At 39.2% G+C, this 20,427-nt stretch overlaps 1 protein-coding gene across 1 annotated transcript in view; it reads left to right on the forward strand.

The window, feature by feature from the left end:
• The window catches only part of SOHLH2 (spermatogenesis and oogenesis specific basic helix-loop-helix 2), a 29,908-nt gene that overhangs the window by 8,155 nt on the left and 1,326 nt on the right, over positions 1-20,427 (forward strand). The window contains exons 3-10 of the mRNA XM_040266719.1: positions 3,953-4,014; positions 4,095-4,199; positions 8,044-8,143; positions 9,790-9,900; positions 14,284-14,431; positions 14,595-14,686; positions 15,332-15,453; positions 19,060-19,316. Coding sequence (XP_040122653.1) covers positions 3,953-4,014; positions 4,095-4,199; positions 8,044-8,143; positions 9,790-9,900; positions 14,284-14,431; positions 14,595-14,686; positions 15,332-15,453; positions 19,060-19,316 — 997 coding nt within the window. The remainder of the gene's footprint in view (positions 1-3,952; positions 4,015-4,094; positions 4,200-8,043; positions 8,144-9,789; positions 9,901-14,283; positions 14,432-14,594; positions 14,687-15,331; positions 15,454-19,059; positions 19,317-20,427) is intronic.

Here is a 20,427-nt window from a genome sequence, read left to right on the forward strand (position 1 = left end):
GTCCACACCGCGCCCCCGCCGTCCACACCGCGCCCCCGCCGTCCACAGCACACCGTGTGCTCATGGGCCTTTCTTAGTGTCAGGTCAGTATGTGGTCAGATTCTACCCTCCCTCCCACACTTGCCTGTTTTGACAGTAGAACAACTTCCTGAGCTTTTCATTTCCTCATAGAAACCATATTAAGTTTCCTCTCTTCTTTCCTTTCTTTCCTCTCTTCTCTTTCAGCCCACATTCTCTTTCAGAATTCATAGCAAAGAATCAACCCTGAATAGATCTCAGTAGCGTGATTGTCACATTTTAGCAATATCCTACTTGTTTGACATAATTGACTTAGTAAATATTCTGAATCATTTAAAGAAATTTCTTGGTATGTCTCAATAATTTTTTCTCTATCAACTCTTGCCTGGATAGCTTACACTGTGGTCTCTCAGATGTATTCTGTGCCACCTTCTGTCAGTTTACCCCATTGTAGGCAGAGTGGTCTCCCAAAAATGCAAAAATAATCATGTTACTCCCAAGCTTAACAGTTTCCATTGTCCATCTTATTTTATTTTTTGCTCATTTTAATGAAATACTGTATCTTTAACTTGGCCTAAAAGGCCTATTATAATCAGACTCCAGCCCTGCTTCCCTGTCTGGTCTTTTTTTTTTTTTTTTTAATTTTATTTTTACTTTATTTTACTTTACAATACTGTATTGGTTTTGCCATACATTGACATGAATCCACCACGGGTGTATACAAGCTCCCAGTCCTGAATCCCCCTCCCACCTCCCACCCCATATCATCTCTCTGGATCATCCCCATGCACCAGCCCCAAGCATCCTGTATCCTGTATCGAACATATACTGGCACTTAGTTTCTTACATGATAGTATACATATTTCAAAGCCATTCTCCCAAATCATCCCACCCTCTCCCTCTCCCTCAGAGTCCAAAAGTCCGTTCTATACATTTGTGTCTCTTTTGCTGTCTTGCATAAAGGGTCATCATTACCATCTTTCTAAATTCCGTATATATGTGTCAGTATACTGTATTGGTGTTTTTCTTTCTGGCTTACTTCACTCTGTATAATCGGCTCCAGTTTCATCCATCTCATTAGAACTGATTCAAATGTATTCTTTTTAATGGCTGAGTAATACTCCATTGTGTATATGTACCACAGCTTTCTTATCCATTCCTCTGCTGATGGACATCTAGGTTGTTTCCATGTCCTGTCTATTATAAACAGTGCTGCGATGAACACTGGGGTACATGTGTCTCTTTCAATTCTGGTTTCCTTGGTGTGTATGCCCAGCAGTGGGATTGCTGGGTCATAAGGCAGCTCTATTTGCAATGTCTAGTCTTGTCTTAAGTGTTTGTCCTTCAGAAGCTCTGTACTAGAGCCATCCTGGACTTCTTTTACTTTCTGGAATTCACTTGCTCGTTGCACTCCCAGGCCTGTACATCTGCTGTTCCCTTTCCAGAATGCACTTTGCTGCTTGTCTGCTTCCCACTCTCGCGCAGCCCCTGCCTTTCATGTGGTTCCTCCTAGCCAGCTGGGGTATCTCTGCCTGAAGCTGCAGAGCAGGTTGGTGCCCAGGCCGTGCTCCCCTCAGACCCCACGGCTTTCCTTTGCAGGACTGGGCACAGAGTTGCCACTGAATTACTCAGCTACAGGCATTTGCTCAGTGTCTGTCCTCCCCAAAAAAGTGTTGACTCCACAAGGACAGGGACTGGTCTTTCTGTCTGTTCATGGTATCCCCCAGAGCCAGCACAGAATTTGACACACAGTAGGTTCCCAGTATGTATGGCTCAGATCTATATTCTATGTGTAATGTAATTTGGAATGTAGAATAGTATGTTTACTTTCAAATGCAGATATAAGATGACCAAATATTATTCATTGGGGGTTCTTCCAGGTCTTGTTTTAAGGAATAAATAATAACCATATATATGGCCATATACTGATAAATGATGCTTTACATATTTAAGAATAGTTTGTCTTCAACAGTTTAAGCTGTTCTCTTTAAAGTCAGGTTCACAGTATTATTCTCCTTGGGAAATCATTTTCTTTTAGCTAATGTCAATGCTCAGTATCCACCAAAATATCAGAATTCCATCTTACTGAATTCCTAAGTATAGTTAACAATAATGCCACAATTGAAAAAAAAAATCATGTTGGAAATCTTCAAGTGTATTAGAGAGAATAGTACAATGAACTTCCAAGTGCCCATAATATTAATAGTTATCAATATACAGCCAATCTTGTTTCATACCTACCCTCTCCTACACCTCCTTCTCTAGCCTCCCATCCCTGCTCACTGGTAGGTTATTTTAAAGGTAAGGTGGATAATTTTAAAGCAAATCTAAGACATCATTTCCTTTTATCCATAAGAACTTGAATAAGTACCTGTCTAAGATAAGGGATCTTTAAAAAGCAATACCAATAATCACACCTAAAAAAATAATGAGTTCCTTAGTATTGTCAAAAATCCAGCTGGTGTTCAGATTTCTTGTTTATCTTATGATTTCTTTTTTAAACTGAGTTTTATACAAATGAAGGTTCAATTTTCCTTTCCTTTTGATTTTTTTCTTTTTATCTTCTCTCTATGTGTTTTATAAAGGGGCCATTTGTCTTATAAATTTTCCACATTCTGATTTCATCCCCATAGCATCTTAAAAAATATTCCTCTTTTTTTTTTTTTTTAATGTCTTGTAAACTTGTAGTTAGATCAAGAATCTGGATAAAGTTTTGGCTCTTTTTTTTTTTTTAAGTGAGAATAAAAGTGGTCAATGTTACATTCTACCTAATACATGAGTGGTATTTTCAAATACCTGAGCCGTATTCCCCAAACTATCCAGATCATCAAAAACAAAAGTCAGCAAAAATATCACAGTGCAGAGTAGCCTAAGTAGCCTGATCACTAAATGTAGTGTAGGATCCTGGATAGGATCCTGGCATAGGAAAAATAAGTACATTATGAAAAACTAAGGAAATTGGAATAAAGAATGAGCTTAAATTAATAATATTGTATTGATGTTGGCTCATTAATTGTAAGAAATTTGCTAAACTAATGTAAGGTGTTTGCAGTATGGGAAATTGGGTTTAGGGTATACGGAAAAGCTACTGTCTTCATATTTTTTTCTGTAAATGTAAAATTATTCTAAAGTTAAAGGTTTATTTTTAAAAAGTCACCTCTCTCTCACTTACCCCTTGCCTAGTTTTAAACAGCCTGGCATTAGTGGTTGCTATAGAAATGAACTGTAAAAAGACTATTCTTATTAACAGAGTGAACTGCTCAGAGAAGCCAGGGTTTTGACTAATGACTCAGAATTTGGTTTTTCTTGCCCATTAAAAGGAAACAGAGAGGCTAAAGCATCTACTATATATAAAACTTTAAACAGAGCAAGCATGAGTTTCAGAATATCCCCTTCCCTTGTATTTTTCAAATAATCTGTAACTGTACTGCCCACCTCAGCCACACACTGCAGAGCCCTCCTCGTACAATTGCATGAAATCAAAATGCAACATCTTGTAAATTGGAAAAAAAAAATCCCTCTCATCACTAGGGCTTCCCTGGGGGCTGAGGGATAAGAATCCATCTGCAGTACAGGAGATACAGGAGACTCAGGTTTGATCCCTGGGTCAGAGAGATCCCTTGGAGAAGAAAATGGCAACCCACTCCAGTATTCTTGCCTGGAAGATCCCATGGATGGAGGAGCTTGGCGAGCTACAGCCCATGGGATAGCAAAGAGTCAAACATGACTTTGCAGCTGAACAACAGCAGTCTTTAGCCTCACTGATTTAAGATGCTGCTGTCAGTAAATTTCCATATTAACATTACTATTTTAAATTCTAATGAAATAAAGAAAATCACCCTAGTGTAGTTACTTCCTAATAAGCTAAATGTATGAATCCCAAGTTTTTTAATGTTGATTTTTCTTCATTTTAAACTTCTTTTTTCCTTTTCAGATTTGGTGAGGAAAAAAATACACATTTGCTGTTTGTTTTTATAATCCCTGAGAATTTTAAAGGTATGTACCTGTTGGGTATATTATTTGTTTTTCCTCCAAGTAGAAATCATAAGGCCAATATTTAATACAAAGATTCTTAGGTTGTGTTTCAGGGCACGGAGCTGATATTGCTTTAACCGAACCACTAACAATGGAAAAAATGAGTGTTGTGTTGAAATACTGGAAAACATATTTCTCACATACTGGTGAGTGGAAAACAAGTTTCCAAAGGTTTGAAAAATTGTAATTAAAATTCTATAAGAACTGTTTTTATACATTTGGTTTTCCACTGATACCTTTTAAATGTTGACGATTAACTGCATTCTCTATAGTATAAGGACCTATAAGCCTTGTTTATCATAGTCTAAAGAAAACAACACACAAGAGACAACACTATACATGGGCATCACAGATGGTCAACGCCAAAATCAGATTGATTATATCCTTTGCAGCTGAAGATGGAGAAGCTTTATACAGTCAGCAAAAACAAGACCAGGAGCTGACTGTAGCTCAGATCATGAACTCTTATTGCAAAGTTCAGACTTAAATTGAAGAAAGTAGGGAAAACCACTAGACCATTTAGGTATGACCCAAATCAAATCCCTTAAGATTATACAGTGGAAATGACAAATAGATTCAAGGGATTAGATCTGATAAACAGAGTGCCTGAAGAACTACGGATGGAGGTTGGTAACATTGTACAGGAGGCAGTGATCAAGATCATCCCTAAGAAAAACAAATGCAAAAAGGCAAAATGGTTGTCGGAAGAGGTCTTACAAAAAGCTGAAAAAAGAAGAGAAGTGAAAGGCAAAGGAGAAAAGGAAAGATACACACATCTGAATGCAGAGTTCCAAAGAATAGCAAGGAGAGATAAGAAAGCCTTTCTAAGTGATCAATGTGAAGAAATAGAGGAAAACAATAGAATGGGAAAGACTAGAGATCTCTTCAAGAAAATTAGAGATACCAAGGGAACATTTCATGCAAAGATAGGCTCGGTAAAGGACAGAAATGGTGTGGACTTAACAGAAGCAGAAGATATTAAGAAGAAATGGCAAGAATACACAGAAAACTATACAAAAAAGACCTTCATGACCCAGATAACCACAGTGGTGTGATCGCTCACCTAGAGCCAGACATCCTGGAATGCAAAGTCAAGTGGGCCTTAGGAAGCATCACTATGAACAAAGCTAGTGGAGGTGATAAAATTCCAGCTCAGCTATATCAAATCCTAAAAGATGATGCTGTGAAAGTGCTGCATTCAATATGCCAGCAGATTTGGAAAACTCAGCGGTGGCCACAGGATAGGAAAAGGTCAGTTTTCATTCCAGTCCCAAAGAAGGGTACTGCCAAAGAATATTCAAACTACCACACAATTGCCCTCATCTCACACGCTAGCAAAGTAATGCTCAAAATTCCCCAAGCGAGGCTTCAGTAGTATGTGAACCAAGAATTCCAGATGTTCAAGCTGGATTTAGAAAAGGCAGAGGAACCAGAGATCAAATTGCCAGCATCTGTTGGATCATAGAAAAAGCAAGACAATTCCAGAAAAACATCTACTTCTGCTTCATTGACTACACCAAAACCTTTGACTGTGTGGATCACAACAAACTGGAAAATTCTGAAAGAGATGGGAATACCAGACCACCTGACCTGCCTCCTGAAAAACCTATAGGTCAAGAAGCAACAATTAGAACTGGACATGGAACAACAGACTGGTTCCAAATTGGGAAAGGCTGTATATTGTTACCCTGCTCATTTAACTTCTATGCAGAGTATATCATGCAAGATGCCAGGCTGGATGAAGTGCAAACTGGAATCAAGATTGCCGGGAGAAATATCAATAACCTCAGATATGCAGGTGACACCACCCTTATGGCAGAAAACAAAGAAGAACTAAAGAGCCTCTTAATGAAAGTGAAAGAGGAGAGTGAAAAAGTTGGCTTAAAACTCAACATTCAGAAAATGAAGACCATGGTATCCGGTGCCATCACTTTATGGCAGATAGATGGGGAAGCAATGGAAACAGAGACTTTATTTTTGGGGGCTCCAAAATCACTGCAGATGGTGACTGCAGCCATGAAATTAAGACATTTGCTTCTTGGAAGAAAAGCTATGACCAACCCTAGATAACATATTGAAAAGCAGAGACATTACTTTGCCAACAAAGGTCCATCTGGTCAAAGCTATGGTTTTTCCAGTAGTCATGTATGGATGTGAGAGTTGGACCATAAAAAAGGCTCAGCGCCAAAGAACTGATGGTTTTAAATGGTGGTGTTGGAGAAGACTCTTGAGAGTCCCTTGGACTGCAAGGAGATCCAACTAGTCAATCCTAAAGGGAATCAGTCCTGAGTATTCATTGGAAGGACTGATGCTGAAGTTGAAGCTCCAGTACTTTGGCCACCTGATATGAAGAACTGACTCATAGAAAAGATGCTGAGAAAGATTGAAGGCAGGAGGAGAAGGGAACGACAGAGGATGGAAATGGGTGGATGGCATCACTGACTCAATGGACATGAGTTTGAGCAAGGTCTGGGAGTTGGTAATGGACAGGGAAGCCTGGCGTGCTGCAGTCCGTGGGCTTGCAAAGAGTCAGATACCACTGAACTAAACTGAACAGAACTGCAGAAAACAAGTGTGAATAAAATAAAGGGAAACATATATTCTCTACCTGTGGAGAAAGTTTGTCTTCAAAGGTTTAAGGTGTGTTGCATAAGGACAAATGCAATGTTGTAGTTAAGCACAGGGTATTTTTGTTTGTTTGTTGTTTGTTTTAGTAGCTGCTAAATCATTCCTTAGTCATTTAAATGGACTTAGTCCTTAGTCATTTAAATGGACTTATTCATGCTTTGTCATTGTATGATTATGTAAAAGCCAGTGCCATTAACCTTGAGTCTTGTGCTTTGGTAAACACTTGTATATAAATTATTTTATTTCTTTAAGTTGATAGAGTGGTTATCCTTTCTGTTTTAGATTTTTATTGTGTGTTACTTTCTTTTTTGTTTCTGTTTTTTTTTTTTTAGATTTTTATATACAGATAATTGGTGTCAGTGCTTCAGTGAGACCTTACATTTCTAAATTCTTCATCTATACTTTATTATATGTATTGCCATCATCTGAACACTTAAGACAATTAAATTAGTTTTAATATGGCTTGTAAAAGGGAGGACTCCAATTTCTGAAATTAAATTCTACTGGAATCATTGTTGATTAGTGACAGTTTATGGTTTTTCAAAGCCTGGGTTACAAGCAGGAATCTATTTAAATTAAGGTATTTTTCTTCAAATGGACCTGGAAGACACTTTTGGGATCGTGATGGATAAGCTCATACTCCAGATGATACAAGATTCAGTACACCTCTCATTTTTTTTAATGTTCTTCATTATGGAGGGAAGATGAGTGAGTCTGTTTTATAACATTCTAATGGCTCCCAGCCACTGCAAGTGTCAGAGTTCTTCTTGAAGAGAAATGGTAACCTTTCTGGACCAGGGTCCTTTGGTAATCTCTTCTCATTTGGTTCTCATTGGAAATAGAACAGCTGCTCATCTCCACTTGTCTAGCACATTCCTGTTGGTCATAACCACATCTCACCAGTCATCTCATCTCTGCTCTGAGGATGAGCAGCTGCAAGACAGCAAAAAAAGAATAACCTCCAAACCAAAAAACAACACAACCATCAGATGCTTTATTTTGACAATGCAGCTGCTTACTGAAGACTCATAGGCATTTTCTGCCTCTGACATTTACCTGTAAATAATAAATAAGCTCAGTTGAATGCATTTTAAGGACACCTATCACTAATTAGTAAATCTGGTTAAAGGAGGCTGCTGTGGAGTAAATTTTATGTAGTGTTGTAATTTTGCTTTCTCACCCGAGTTGTTCCATGCTTAACAGGCTGAAATCTATAAACTACTTTTTATTTTAAAAGCACTGCTTTGTAAAATCTATTGAGTGAAACATGACAGCTGTTTTTGATTAGAGCGTGCATGTGTCATTAACATCATCCCCACCAGTGATTTTATAATTAAAATGGTTCCTTTTTTAAATTTGCAGTTAAGAATGAAATTTCTGTGAAGCCTGAAGAACCTGAGTTGCCTCTGCAGAAGTCCTGCAGTGAACACCTGAGATATTTTTCTACTGATATATTTGCTTGGTTAGTTGTTTTTTTTCCTTCACTTTTTCCTAATAGCAATTTTTACTGTGTATGTTTCATTAAAAAATGTTTCTGGAGGATTTATTGATTGTGGAACAGCAGCTCCAGTGCTGGGGTTGATACAAAAGAAAGTATCTGTTTGGTGGAAGAAGGATACAGCTTGTTCTGTATTTCAGAATCCTGAGCTGGCACTGAAGGTGCATGTTAAAGAAATATCCATCTCAGTATAAGGAAGCATTCAGGAAGCTTTCCACCACCACAGGGGAGCAGGTTGAATTGTCAGGTAGTAACTTACCCATCGGGCTTCCCTGATAGCTCAGTTGGTAAAGAATCTGCCTGCAATGCAGGAGATCCTGGGTTGGGAAGATCCACTGGAGAAGGGATGGACTACCCACTCCCATCACTGGACATGTTCAACTAGAGACTGGGTTAAATAAAAGCAGTGATGTTCAGACTTTTAAAACAATGGAATCCTGAGCTGTTACCCATCTGCTGCTATGCTTTTCCCCAATGTCTTTTCCTGAACTATCACCCTGTTTATTGAAAATGACCCTTTAAAGACAGTCTCTCTGTCTGTGTCCCTCTGGGATATTAGAACTAGCCTTCAAACCTGCAGAGGCTAGGCCATTGAACTGAGGGCCATTTAAAACCATTTCAGTTCTAACATTGAATGCTGATAAAAATTCTATATGCGTGAATTTCTTTGTTTCGCTTGAAACTGATTTCCAAGGCGATTTTTAAATAGAGCATTTGACTATAAAGAACGGACAAAAATGCTGAGGATTATGGGTGATGGCAGTAAGAAGTTTGAGTCACTTTCAGAATTTGTAGAATGTGACCATCTACTATTTTGTACAAGGAGGAGACTTGGCAACCAGTAAGTGTGGTTAAACCAGGGATACACTTACTTCAGTAGTGCAGAGTTAACAGCAGCTTTCTTTATCTTACTTAAGATTTTAACCTCAAAGAAATTTTCTGTGTTAAACTTTTTTCTGAGAGTTGAGGATGGGAAGGGTTTTGGAAGGCTTGTGTTACTTAAAACTGCTTTTTGAGCCCTCCTCATCTTGTATCTTTGTTTTTCCTCACAAGCCTATAAAAGTAAATTTTCAAATGAAGTCATTTGAAAGTCATTTATTCATCTTCAAATGAAGAAGATAATATTAATTTGTAAGTTTCTTCGGGAAATATATTTTTTAAATCAATTAAAATCAATCTAGAAAAACGGTAGAGCCAGAAGATATCCATTAAATGATGCATTTTTACATGGAGGGAAACTGCACCAGTTGCTGATCAAGCTGGAATAGTGTATCTTGGCCTTCTCCTCCTCTGTGCTGTTTTCCTGCAGTGCACCTTTAGATACAGTCATGTAATTTGGAATACTCATAATCAGTGAGGTTAGAATATTTTAGTACTGTTTGTGTCTGTTATTAATCGGTATCTTTTAGAATTTTGAATTGAATTTATGATAATCTTAATAATAAATTCTTTTGAAATAAAATACTCTGTACCAGTTACATAAGGTAAAATGTTTTGATAATTAATGCTATCAAAGCATTTACCATTTGGTTAATGCTTTGGTGATTATTTTACAATTGCCTCACAATTTTCCTTTTAAATATATGGTACAATTTTTCTCTTGTTTCTAGCTCTGAATCTCTAAGAAACAACATTGGATTTGATTTAAAGGCTCCATTGTCAAATTTTGAGAAAAGGAAAAAGATTTCTCTTCTTCATTCAAACAAGGAAAAGCTGAGAAGGTAAATTTTGATACAGCCTCCCCCCCTCTTTTTTTAGCATTATTCCTTTGTAGGAAGAAATTACTTTCATGAATTTCATAGTTTTTTATAGCATTGTTAAAAGTTAGTGTGAAGACTTCTCTTATGGTCCAGTGATTAACAATCTGCCTGCCAATGCAGGGTACGTGGGTTCGATCCCAGTCTGGGAAGATTCTATGTGCTTCGGAGCTACTAAATCCACACACCACAACTACTGAAGCCCGCATGCCTAGAGCCCATGCTCCATAACAAGAGAAGCCCGGCTATGAGAAGCCCGGGCACCAGAAACTAGAGAGTAGCCCCCACTCGCTGCAACTACAGAAGAGCCTGCAGGCAGCAACAAAGACGCAGCATGGCCAAAAAAAAAAGTTGTCACTGTGAAACTAGTTTATCTGGCAACTGAATATATGCTACTCACTCATTCTACTCATTTAGCCATTCAACAAGTAGGTGTGAGTGTAATGTGCCAGAATATGATTGGAGAATCGAGATAAGAAATAAATTGTTACCTTCAAGGAGGTCTTAGCCTAGTGCTCAGACAGACTTCTAACAAAAATATTTAGGAACAAAAATGCATAAAAGACATGTACAGTGATCACTCAAGATATTGCTGTGATAAACTAAAAACCTAAGTCATGCATTATATATAATTCTGAATTAAACTATTTATGTTATTAAGACATCAGTCCTCACTAAACTGAAATACAGTTCAAATCTAGATAATTTGAGTAGTTTCTGTTTGTTTTTTTTTTTGGAAAAAGTTGACAGTCTAATCCAAAACTGTATGGAAAGGGCTCTGAATATAAAAGGCCTTAGAATAAAGCAATCTTGAAAACATGTAACAAAATTGGAGTGTGTAAGCTACCTGGCTTTAAGACCTAGTATACAGCTACATTTATCAATTATTTTACTAACGTGAAGATGGACTGATAGATAATATAACACAATAGCCCAGTATTAGACCCACATATTTTGGTCTTTTGATTTTCAGCAAATCACCAGAGCAAACAACTTGGGGAACAAAAGTCTTTTCTGTAAATGTTGCTGGAACAGCTGGACATCCATATGAAACAAATGATGAAACTTGACTGCTTACTCATATCATGTGAAAATTAATTCAGCATGGAGTATAGACAGGGCTACTGTATAAAGCTAGAGCTGTAAAGCCTCTAGGATAGGGCTGTTCAGTAGAACTTTCTGCAGTGTTAGAAATGGCCTGTATCTGCTGTCCAGGAAGGTAACTGCAAGTCATATTATTGAGTATTTGAAATGTGAATATTGCAACTTAGGAAATGAATTCAAATTTTTATTAATTTTTTATGAATTTATATTTAAATAGATTAATGTGGCTCATACGTAATGAACTGAAAGCTACAGTTCTAGAAGAAAATAAAGGCTAATGTTTTTACTAACTGAGGGTAAGCGATTGTTCCTTATGACACAGAAAGCAATAACCACAAAAGAAACAGAATTAGGACTCCTCAAAATTTACAACTTTTGATTTCGTAAGACCCCACTCAGAAAATAAATATGCAGACTACAGACAGGGAGAAAAGATTTGCAAAACAAATATATTGATAAAATACTGATACTAGAATATATGGAGAACTCCTAAAGTTCAATAATAAAAAGACCTGCATAGGTAAAGTATTTGAACAGACACTTCTCAAAGGAAGATAAAGTGCCTAATAAGCAGTGGGAAAAAATGCTGAATGTAATTTGTCATCATGGAAATGCACATTATAAAGCATCAGATACTACCACATATACCTCAGAAAGTCCAATATTTTAAAACTCAAACTGACAATGTTAAATGTTATCATAGATTTAGAACAACAGGGATTCTCATACACTGATGGTAGGAGTGTAAAATGGTAGAATTTGGGGGAAAGTTCTGCCAGTTTCTTCTAAATTTATAAAATAGCCCATTGATTCAATTCCTATACATTTACTAAGAGAAATAAAAATGTGCATTCACAAAAAGATGTATAGAAGATCTAGTAGTTTTATTCCTAATGATAAAAAATTGGAAATAGTGGAAGTGCTGATTAATAAGAGCCTGAATAAATAAATTGTGGCATATTTATACTTTGGAATGCTATTAATAAAAAGCAACAAATTACTGACATAACATATTATCTTGGATAAATCTCAAAAACATTATGTAAGTAAGAGAAACCTTACATAAAAATATACATGTGAAGTTAAAAGAGAGGCAAAAGTTAATGTGAGAGGGAAGAATATCAGAAATGCGGGTGCCTTTTACGGGGCATGAGACTGACTAAGCAGGGACAGAAGGAACTTTCTGGAGTCATGAGAATGTTAATGAGGTGGTTTGTGTTACACAGCTTTGTGCATTACCAAAACTCATAGAATGGCACCCTTAAGATTGGCGCATTTTATTTTATGTGACTTTCACCTGAAAATAAAATAATTTTAACTGTAGCTCATAATATGTTTAGGGGTTTAGTGTACTGAAGTTTGTAATTTACTTTGAAATACTTCAGTGTAATGAAATGGATTGATGTCTGGCCAGTGGGATGATTCATATATGACTAAGCATGGACAGTAACTGTTCACTGTGGACTCCAGGTTATAGGTGTTTAAGTGCTCCCTATACAAATTCTTAATTCTTTCAGCTTTTAAAGAATAAGAATTTTTAATTCTCTCAGTCTCCCTGTATGTTTGAACATTTTCCTAATGGAAGAAATGTTTAATATGATTTTTCACTATAAAAGTGATATATGCCCCACAGATACTTGGGAAATGTAGAGAATAAAAGGAAGAAATAATATGTTCTATAGTCCAACTGTCTAGAAATAATGACTAATTGACACTATTGTCTCTTTTGGCCTTAATGGCTGTAATCATATTTTATATGCTTCTTCTATCTTCTACTTATATCCTATAGAAATGCCCTGTTTTTCCCCAGTAAGCTTTATATCCTTTCCACGTCCAGATAATATTCTGCTGAACTAATATCCTCTAGCTTACTTAAGCATCCACTTATTTTGTGTCTTTAGATTGGTTTACCTATTTACTGAAAAGGAAAGTGAAGTTGCTTAGTCGTGTCCAACTCTTTGCGACCTCATGGACTGTAGCCCTACCAGGCTCTTCCATCCATGGGATTTTCCAGGCAAGAATACTAGAGTGGGTTGCCATTTCCTTCTCCAGGAGATCTTCCAGACCCAGGGACTGAACCCGGGTCTCCTGCATTGTAGGCAGACGCTTTACTGTCTGAGCCGCAGGGAAGTCATTTTACTGAAAGGCTACCATAATGGATATGATTCTACAGAAAGTTTATTCTGTGTTTGTGATCCTTATAAGTGAAAGTACCCTATGGAAGGGTGTATGACCTTTCAAAGCCCTTCCTCTATGTGTCAAATTGTTGACACTTCCAACCCTTTTACAGAATCGTCCCTGATACATTTCCAAAGCTTAAAGCCCAATTAAAATACCACCCACTGGTCTGGAATATTTGAGTTATTCACTGGCTATATGTCAAAGTGGATTTTTTTAATCCATTTATTTTTGTCATTCTGAGGTTCAGAAAGATTTAGTAACTTGCCTAAGATCCCAGCTAGAAATTGGCAAAGCTACCCTTTGATCCCATTTATGTCAGTATGGCAGTATTCAGCACAAAACATGCTTAAGAATGTTTATTAAATGAAAACATGGATAACTGAAGGTTCCAAAGGCTTCGGTCAGTTTGGTGTTACATTTCCTATGTATTTCCCTTCAGAACTATGAAATACTTAGGTTGGTTTCTTTCTGGTATGAGCCTGGATGTCGTTCTCATTTGCATATCGGTTTATTTGTTTTGCTCATGTGCCCGCCTTGCGTAAAGGAAGCAGGCTTTTGATTTTCCTTCCAGAACATAGTTAAAGCCCATGTATTTCAAGATGCTAGTTGCGTGTTGTTGGAAATGTGGTCCGGATCAGAGTGACAGGACTATCCCATGGACTCTGTCTTCCAGTTGTCTCTTGTGTGGTCACAAAAGGATTTACCTATGTGGTGTGTGATTCTCTCCTCTGAGGGTTGTGTCACCTGTGGGTTTCCATAGGCAGAGGAGGTGTTCTCTGGTGTCCTCAGTGTCCGGGCATCCTGCACACCCACAGGGATGAGTGAGCTGGGTTGCCTTCAGCACAGACACTGTACTTGGCAGCATGTGAGCCGGTGCCCCAGGAAGCTGGGATTCCAGGGGCCTTGGAGGCTGCTGGCTTGTGGGGACATGGTCTTCCTCTAAATCGGACACCAGAAAGGGAGAGGCTGGTTCCTTTATAAACAGACCCAGGAGGAAGACTGTCCTTGTGACAGGAAGAAAGTAGACTAATTATTCCTTACTTGTCGCACTTCTCTGCTCAGAGAACGAATCAAGTATTGCTGTGAGCAGCTGCGCACCCTGCTGCCGTATATGAAGGGGAGAAAGAATGATGCGGCTTCCGTCCTCGAGGCCACAGTTGATTACGTGAAGTTTATCCGGGAGAAAATCCCTCCAGCCATCATGGGCCAGGTATGCAACTCTCAAGCCCTTGAATTTTATCCTCGTAGACAACGCTTTAATGCTGCAGTTTCCTTTCTTTCTGTTTTATAATTGGAAATGTATGTCTGTATATTTTGAAAAACATCTATAGCTATCTATTGATAAAGTAGGTCTCTGTCTGTCTGTTTCTTAGATTACAGAAGTACTTCAGAGCAATAGGAGGTTTTGTAAGAAACAACAAATGCCCATCCAGCTATCCGTCCCAGGCACGATCATGGCACAAAGGTATGACAGTCTGAATCTTGTGAATCCAAAGTTGCCTTGTTATTTTTCTCTGATATTAATGCTAGAAATAACACAGGCACTGAACCCACCCATACTGAGAACTCGGGCATCTACTAAGAATCAGTGAACTTTTCCCATTGCTGATGTGCCTCACTGAATTACAGAGGATAAAATACATAATAGTCTCAGGCCTGGGATCCCTTCATGACTCGACTCACTCTTAACTTCTTTTGTTGTTTCTTTAAACCAGACTTCACAAGCAGTGCCTGTGGTGACTGACAGTGTATTCGTGGCATGATGGATTCTAGCGTTCCTCTGTGACCAGGGCAATCCAGCCTCATTTTTTTCAGTTAGGAGTCCTTAAAGAAGTTTCTAGTGTAAAAGGTGCTGTGCCACATGAATGCTTCCTTATTTAAATTGATTAGAATATGTAAACCAAGAAGAACTCTTAACAAGGAAAAATAAACCTTTCCTTCATGTTGTAAATAACCATCCTGAGTCCTAGTCTATGCTTTGCTCTAATATTTAATACAGAGCTTATCTCTGTGCCTTTTAGAACTCGAATGACAGAAGAGCAGTTCAACTCAACAGTGTTCATATCCTCCTCTTTGAGAAATGCCTAAGGAATGTTTTTTGTCTTCTCAGGGCAAACAGTGCGCTGAGCAGCACTCACTCACCTGTGTCAGGCATCAGAATCCTGACTGATGAGCGCTTGAATGTGTACTCTGCTCCTGCCTCCCAGGACACCGTGGATGAAGCTGTGAGAGGTGAGCTCTGCCCACTGCTCTGCAGCTGTAGTGCATGTGGGCTTCGGGGCGTGTCCTGCTTAGCCGGGGCTCCTGTGCAGCCACTGCCATAACCAAGGAATGAGCCGTAGCTGGAAGATTGCACCCGGGGTCCTCTGGTGCTGTCCGCTGGAAGGACACAGCTGGCCACAGGCATTTGAATAGTGTTATCCCAGAGGGTGGGCTGAAAATTTACTGTCATCACCAGAAAGTTCATCTTGCTCACAGATGACGAGCACACTGGTGACTGTGTGTATTATGTGAGTAGAATCTAAAGCGAGGGAAGTATTCATGTTAATTCAGTGCTAAGAGTGTATAGGCAGACCACAGATATATTGTAAGTTCTCTTTCAGGCCACTGCAATAAAATGAGCTTCGCAACAGAGTCACACGTTGTTTGATTTCTCAGTGCATATAAAAGTTATGTTTACACCATACCATAGTCTGTTAAGTACATGACAGCGTATGTCTAAAAAAGTCATATGCAGGCCTTAATTTTAAAAAGTTTCGTTGGTTTAAAATGCTAGCTGTCATCTGAGTTTTCAGCGAATACTAGTAGTGATAGCAAAGATGTGACACTGTCACTGAGGTTGTGCATATTGTGGGGACATAATGGAGACCACATGAAGAAATGGGGTTACTGGGATTGATGTCAAAAGTCAAAGGAGAAAGGGGCCCAAAACAGGACACAGCCCTCCTTGCTCATGTATCAGCCTCAGGGTGTTTGTTAGTCCTTTTAGACATTTTTTCCTGACATAGTAGGGAGGGAAGGAGAAAAGGAAAAAGTAGCCATGAGCCATGGTTAAATTGCTTAGAGTAGCTCTGGCTGAATGTCACAAAGAATGATTAAATCAGCCCAGATTAGATCAGAGAGGGGCCAGGCCACAGGCACATGCCTGTCAATGTTCCTTCTTATACAGACAGTACTTCCACATTTTCACTCTTCATATCCTGCAGAATCTCTGAAACACTCTCCTCACGCTAGTGCGTTCAGGCCTTTCTGTGCCCCCGGATCTCTTGGTTTTGTATCACCTTAAGTGACTGGTCCAAGAAGAAACAAATACACTAGGACCATAGGCTTATGTCAGGTTCAGGCTGGAGGAGACCTTGAAGGTCATTGAACCAAACCCCTTATTCTGATTTTATTTATATACATTTTTCCATTTGAAAGCAGTATTAGTCCTTTACTGAAAACCCGCTAATAGTAGTCATGTACAGATGTGAGAGTGGGACTGTAAAGAAGGCTGAGAACCGAAGAACTGATGCCTTCAAACTGTGGTGCTAGAGAAGATTCTTGAGAGTCCCTTGGACTGCAAGGAGATCAAACCAGTCAATCCTAAAGGAAATCAATCCAGAATATTCATTGTAAGGACTAATGCTGAAGCTCCAATATTTTGACCACCTGATGTGAGGAGCCAACTCTTTGGAAAAGACCCTGATACTGGGAAAGATTGACAGCAGGAGGAGAAGGAGGTGGCAGAGGATGAGATGGTCAGATAGCATCACCAACTCAATGGACATGAGTTTGACCAAACTCCGGGAGACAAGTGAAGGACAGGGGAACCTGGTGTACTGCAGTCCATGGGGTTGCAAAGAGTTGGACATGACTTAGCGACTGAACAACAAAACCCAGCTAAGATAATAACTTCATTTTTTAATGTATTTCTTTCAAGTCTTTATATATATGTGTGTATATATATATATTTTGGTAGTAATACTATAGTAGTAATCTTCTATAGTATTGGTCTTCCCAGTGGTCATGTATGATTGTGAGAGCTGGACCGTAAAGAAGGCAACATGCCAAAGAATCGATGCCTTTGAACTGTGGTACTGGAGAAGACTCCTGAAAGTCCCCTGGACGGCAAGGAGATCAAACCAGTCAGTCTTAAGGGAAATCAACCCTGAATACTCATTGGAAGGACTGATGCTGAAGCTGAAGCTCCAGTATTTTGGTCATCTGGTGCAAACACCTGTCTTATTGGCAAAGTTCCTGATGCTGGGAAAGATCAAGGGCAGAAGGAGAAGAGGGCGTCAGAGGCTGAGATGGCTGGATGGCATCATTGATACAGTGGACATGAACTTGGGCAAACTCTGGGAGACGCTGAGAGACAGGGAGGCCTGGCCTGCTGCAGACCATGGGGTCGCAAAGAGTCGTACACAATGGGGCAACTGAACAACAACAACATAGTAGTAATCGTTTTGGACCTCCAATTTTGTCTCTGACGGTTTTACTTAACATTGTGTCCTGTACGCTTGGATTTTGCGTTATGCAGCCTTTATCACCAGTTTAATGGTTTTAGTAGTTTATCCAATGATTTAGAGAATAGTTTTCGTGCTACATTTAGTGTTTCCAGGTTTGTGGGGAAAGTGATTTTATATATAACAACATTTCAGAAAATACATCCCTGTATATGAATTTTTCTATATTTTGGACTTTTCCCTGGGCTGGATGTGAGCACATGTGTAGCTGGCCATGCATGTTGCAAAATGGTTTTTGAAAGACGAATGAAACAGTTGGAATCAGTTAAGTCTTTCAAATTGCACTCTCACCACTTAGGCCAGTAAATTGACGGTTAGAGAAGTTAAGTGGCCACCTATGATCCCCTGCTTTCTGTGATAAATCTGACCTGTAAACCAGAAGTGCTGATCTTAGTCAGCGTTTAGACTTAATTAAGTAGCTTTTACTTGTCCTTTTCCATAAATTTATGTATACTTTTGCTGAAATGATTTTTTTCACAAATATTCCAGGTCCATTTATATTTAAAGTCAATATAAAATTATATTCCTTTACTTTCATTTCTGTTAGTGTCCAGAAGAAAATAAATATTCATAGCATAGGGATTACATTGTTAACATTCACTATATATTAAACATTTTTTTCTGCCTTCTAGTTACTGTACAGAATAGAGCGATATAACAGTATAACCCACTCACTGATGGAAAAATCAGTGACCAAACTATTTGTGGCTGAATGGAGTTTTTCTTTCCAACATTCTTCCTTGCTTCATAGAAATGGTCACTTTTTATGATGAAAGACACACACACACACATACACAGGCAGAGAGAGCTGATGTGTCTCTAAAATCTCTGTCTTTAAATGACAAGTGAACACTAATTTATGGAGAAGGCAATGGCACCCCACTCCAGTACTCTTGCCTGGAAAATCCCATGGACGGAGGAGCCTGGTAGGCTGCAGTCCATGGGGTCACTAAGAGTAGGACACGACTGAGTGACTTCACTTTCACTTTTCACTTCCATGCATTGGAGGAGGAAATGGCAACCCACTCCAGTATTCTTGCCTGGAGAATCCCAGGGACGGGGGAGCCTGGTGGGCTGCCGTCTATGGGGTCACACAGAGTTGGACACGACTGAAGTGACTTAGCAGCAGTAGCAGAACACTGATTTATAGTGTTTGTATTACAGTAAATGTCACTACCAAAAAGTTCACTTTGTTTTTCATCAGCATTTGAGTGTAGCAGTATCTTAAGTTTGTACCATGGGGAAATGAAATAGAGGGTGATTTATTTCAGATACAGTAGTTCAGAGTTACCAATTTGCATATACTGATGGATACTCTCTTTTATTAAAGGTCAGTCCAGCTCTGCATCAGAAAACGCTATTGGTGATGTGTATAAAACACGAATCCCCAGCACAGCTCTGTCTCTTAATTCCTTCCATGCTGTCAGATACTATTCTAAAGTGTTCCCTTCCTATGACGCAGCTGCCGTAACAAATCAGAACACTTCAGTGCGTTTCCCAACAGCTGTAGCCAAAGTCTCCAAGTTTCTTCCTCAGCACTGCAATTCTTTGTTGGGCCAGGCGTGCACAGCTCACCCCAACTGTCTGGTAAGTCTCTTGGGGTCTGTGGGTCAGACCGGGCTCTTTCATTCCAGCCCACAGGGGCCCCTGACCTGCATTTTGTTGCTGATGCTCAGGGTTAGAAATCTCTCGGACTGGGACCATGGGAGGCAGCCCAGGCACTGGTTCCCGGTGCTGCACAATGGCTCTCTAGATACCCACAATTAGTCTGGACGTGGCCCTGCTGCTCTCACCGGAAGTGACCTAATGGAACCTAATCTCCTTTAGCATCCCTTCTCACTGCTCCCCACCCCACCAGCCTCATCCTCCACTGGCCCCATGGCTGGGTTCTGCTTTATCTCTAGGCCCCAGTCACTTACACTTTATGAAAACCTGTTCTTGAAATGCCAGCCAGGCTGGTTTCACATCCCAGGTGTCTGCATACCACAGATATTTATTGAGCACCTACTGTGTTCCAGCATTCTGCTAACCACCGAGAACGGAGTGTCTAGACCACGATCCCTGCGTTCATGAAGCTGAGTCTCATAGGGTGCAAACATGGAAGCAGACAGCGGTGATGTGCACTGGAGCATGTAGAGGGAGACCCCAGTGTATGCAGTGTGACACAGATGCGGGCAAGGTTAAGGACAGCATGTCCCTGGAGGAAGTACTGTCTACGCTGAGATCTGAAGAGGGAGAATTAGCCCAGGAGAGCAGTTAGGAATTGTGAGTGAGGAAGGGAAAAGCATTCCAGGTAGATGGTTCAGCATATATAAACAGTGGTATCTTTATTTTGGGCAAGAATTGTCCAATTCCAGAGAAAGACCCAAACCAGACTTGCCTGCTTAAAATAGACTCTCATTACCTTAATATAACTATCAATACTTTTGCATATTAATAATAGTTAATGTTTTGAGCACTCAGTAAGTAATGTGTCAAATACCGTACATGTTAATGTGGGTTATCTGATAAACCTGTGACAGTCATTTGAGGTAGGGACATCATTTCCATATGACATCTATAGAGTGGGAATAATAGTGACTTTCCCAAAAAATATTTATAAGAAAACTTTTCTAAAGAGCATTAGAAAGATATTTTAAAACATGAAGTATCTACAGATATAATACTGTTGCTAATAATCATTAGTATACCAGTCCAA

Source organism: Oryx dammah, unplaced genomic scaffold, assembly GCF_014754425.2.
Source record: "Oryx dammah isolate SB20612 unplaced genomic scaffold, SCBI_Odam_1.1 HiC_scaffold_24, whole genome shotgun sequence".
Lineage (NCBI taxonomy): Eukaryota > Metazoa > Chordata > Mammalia > Artiodactyla > Bovidae > Oryx > Oryx dammah.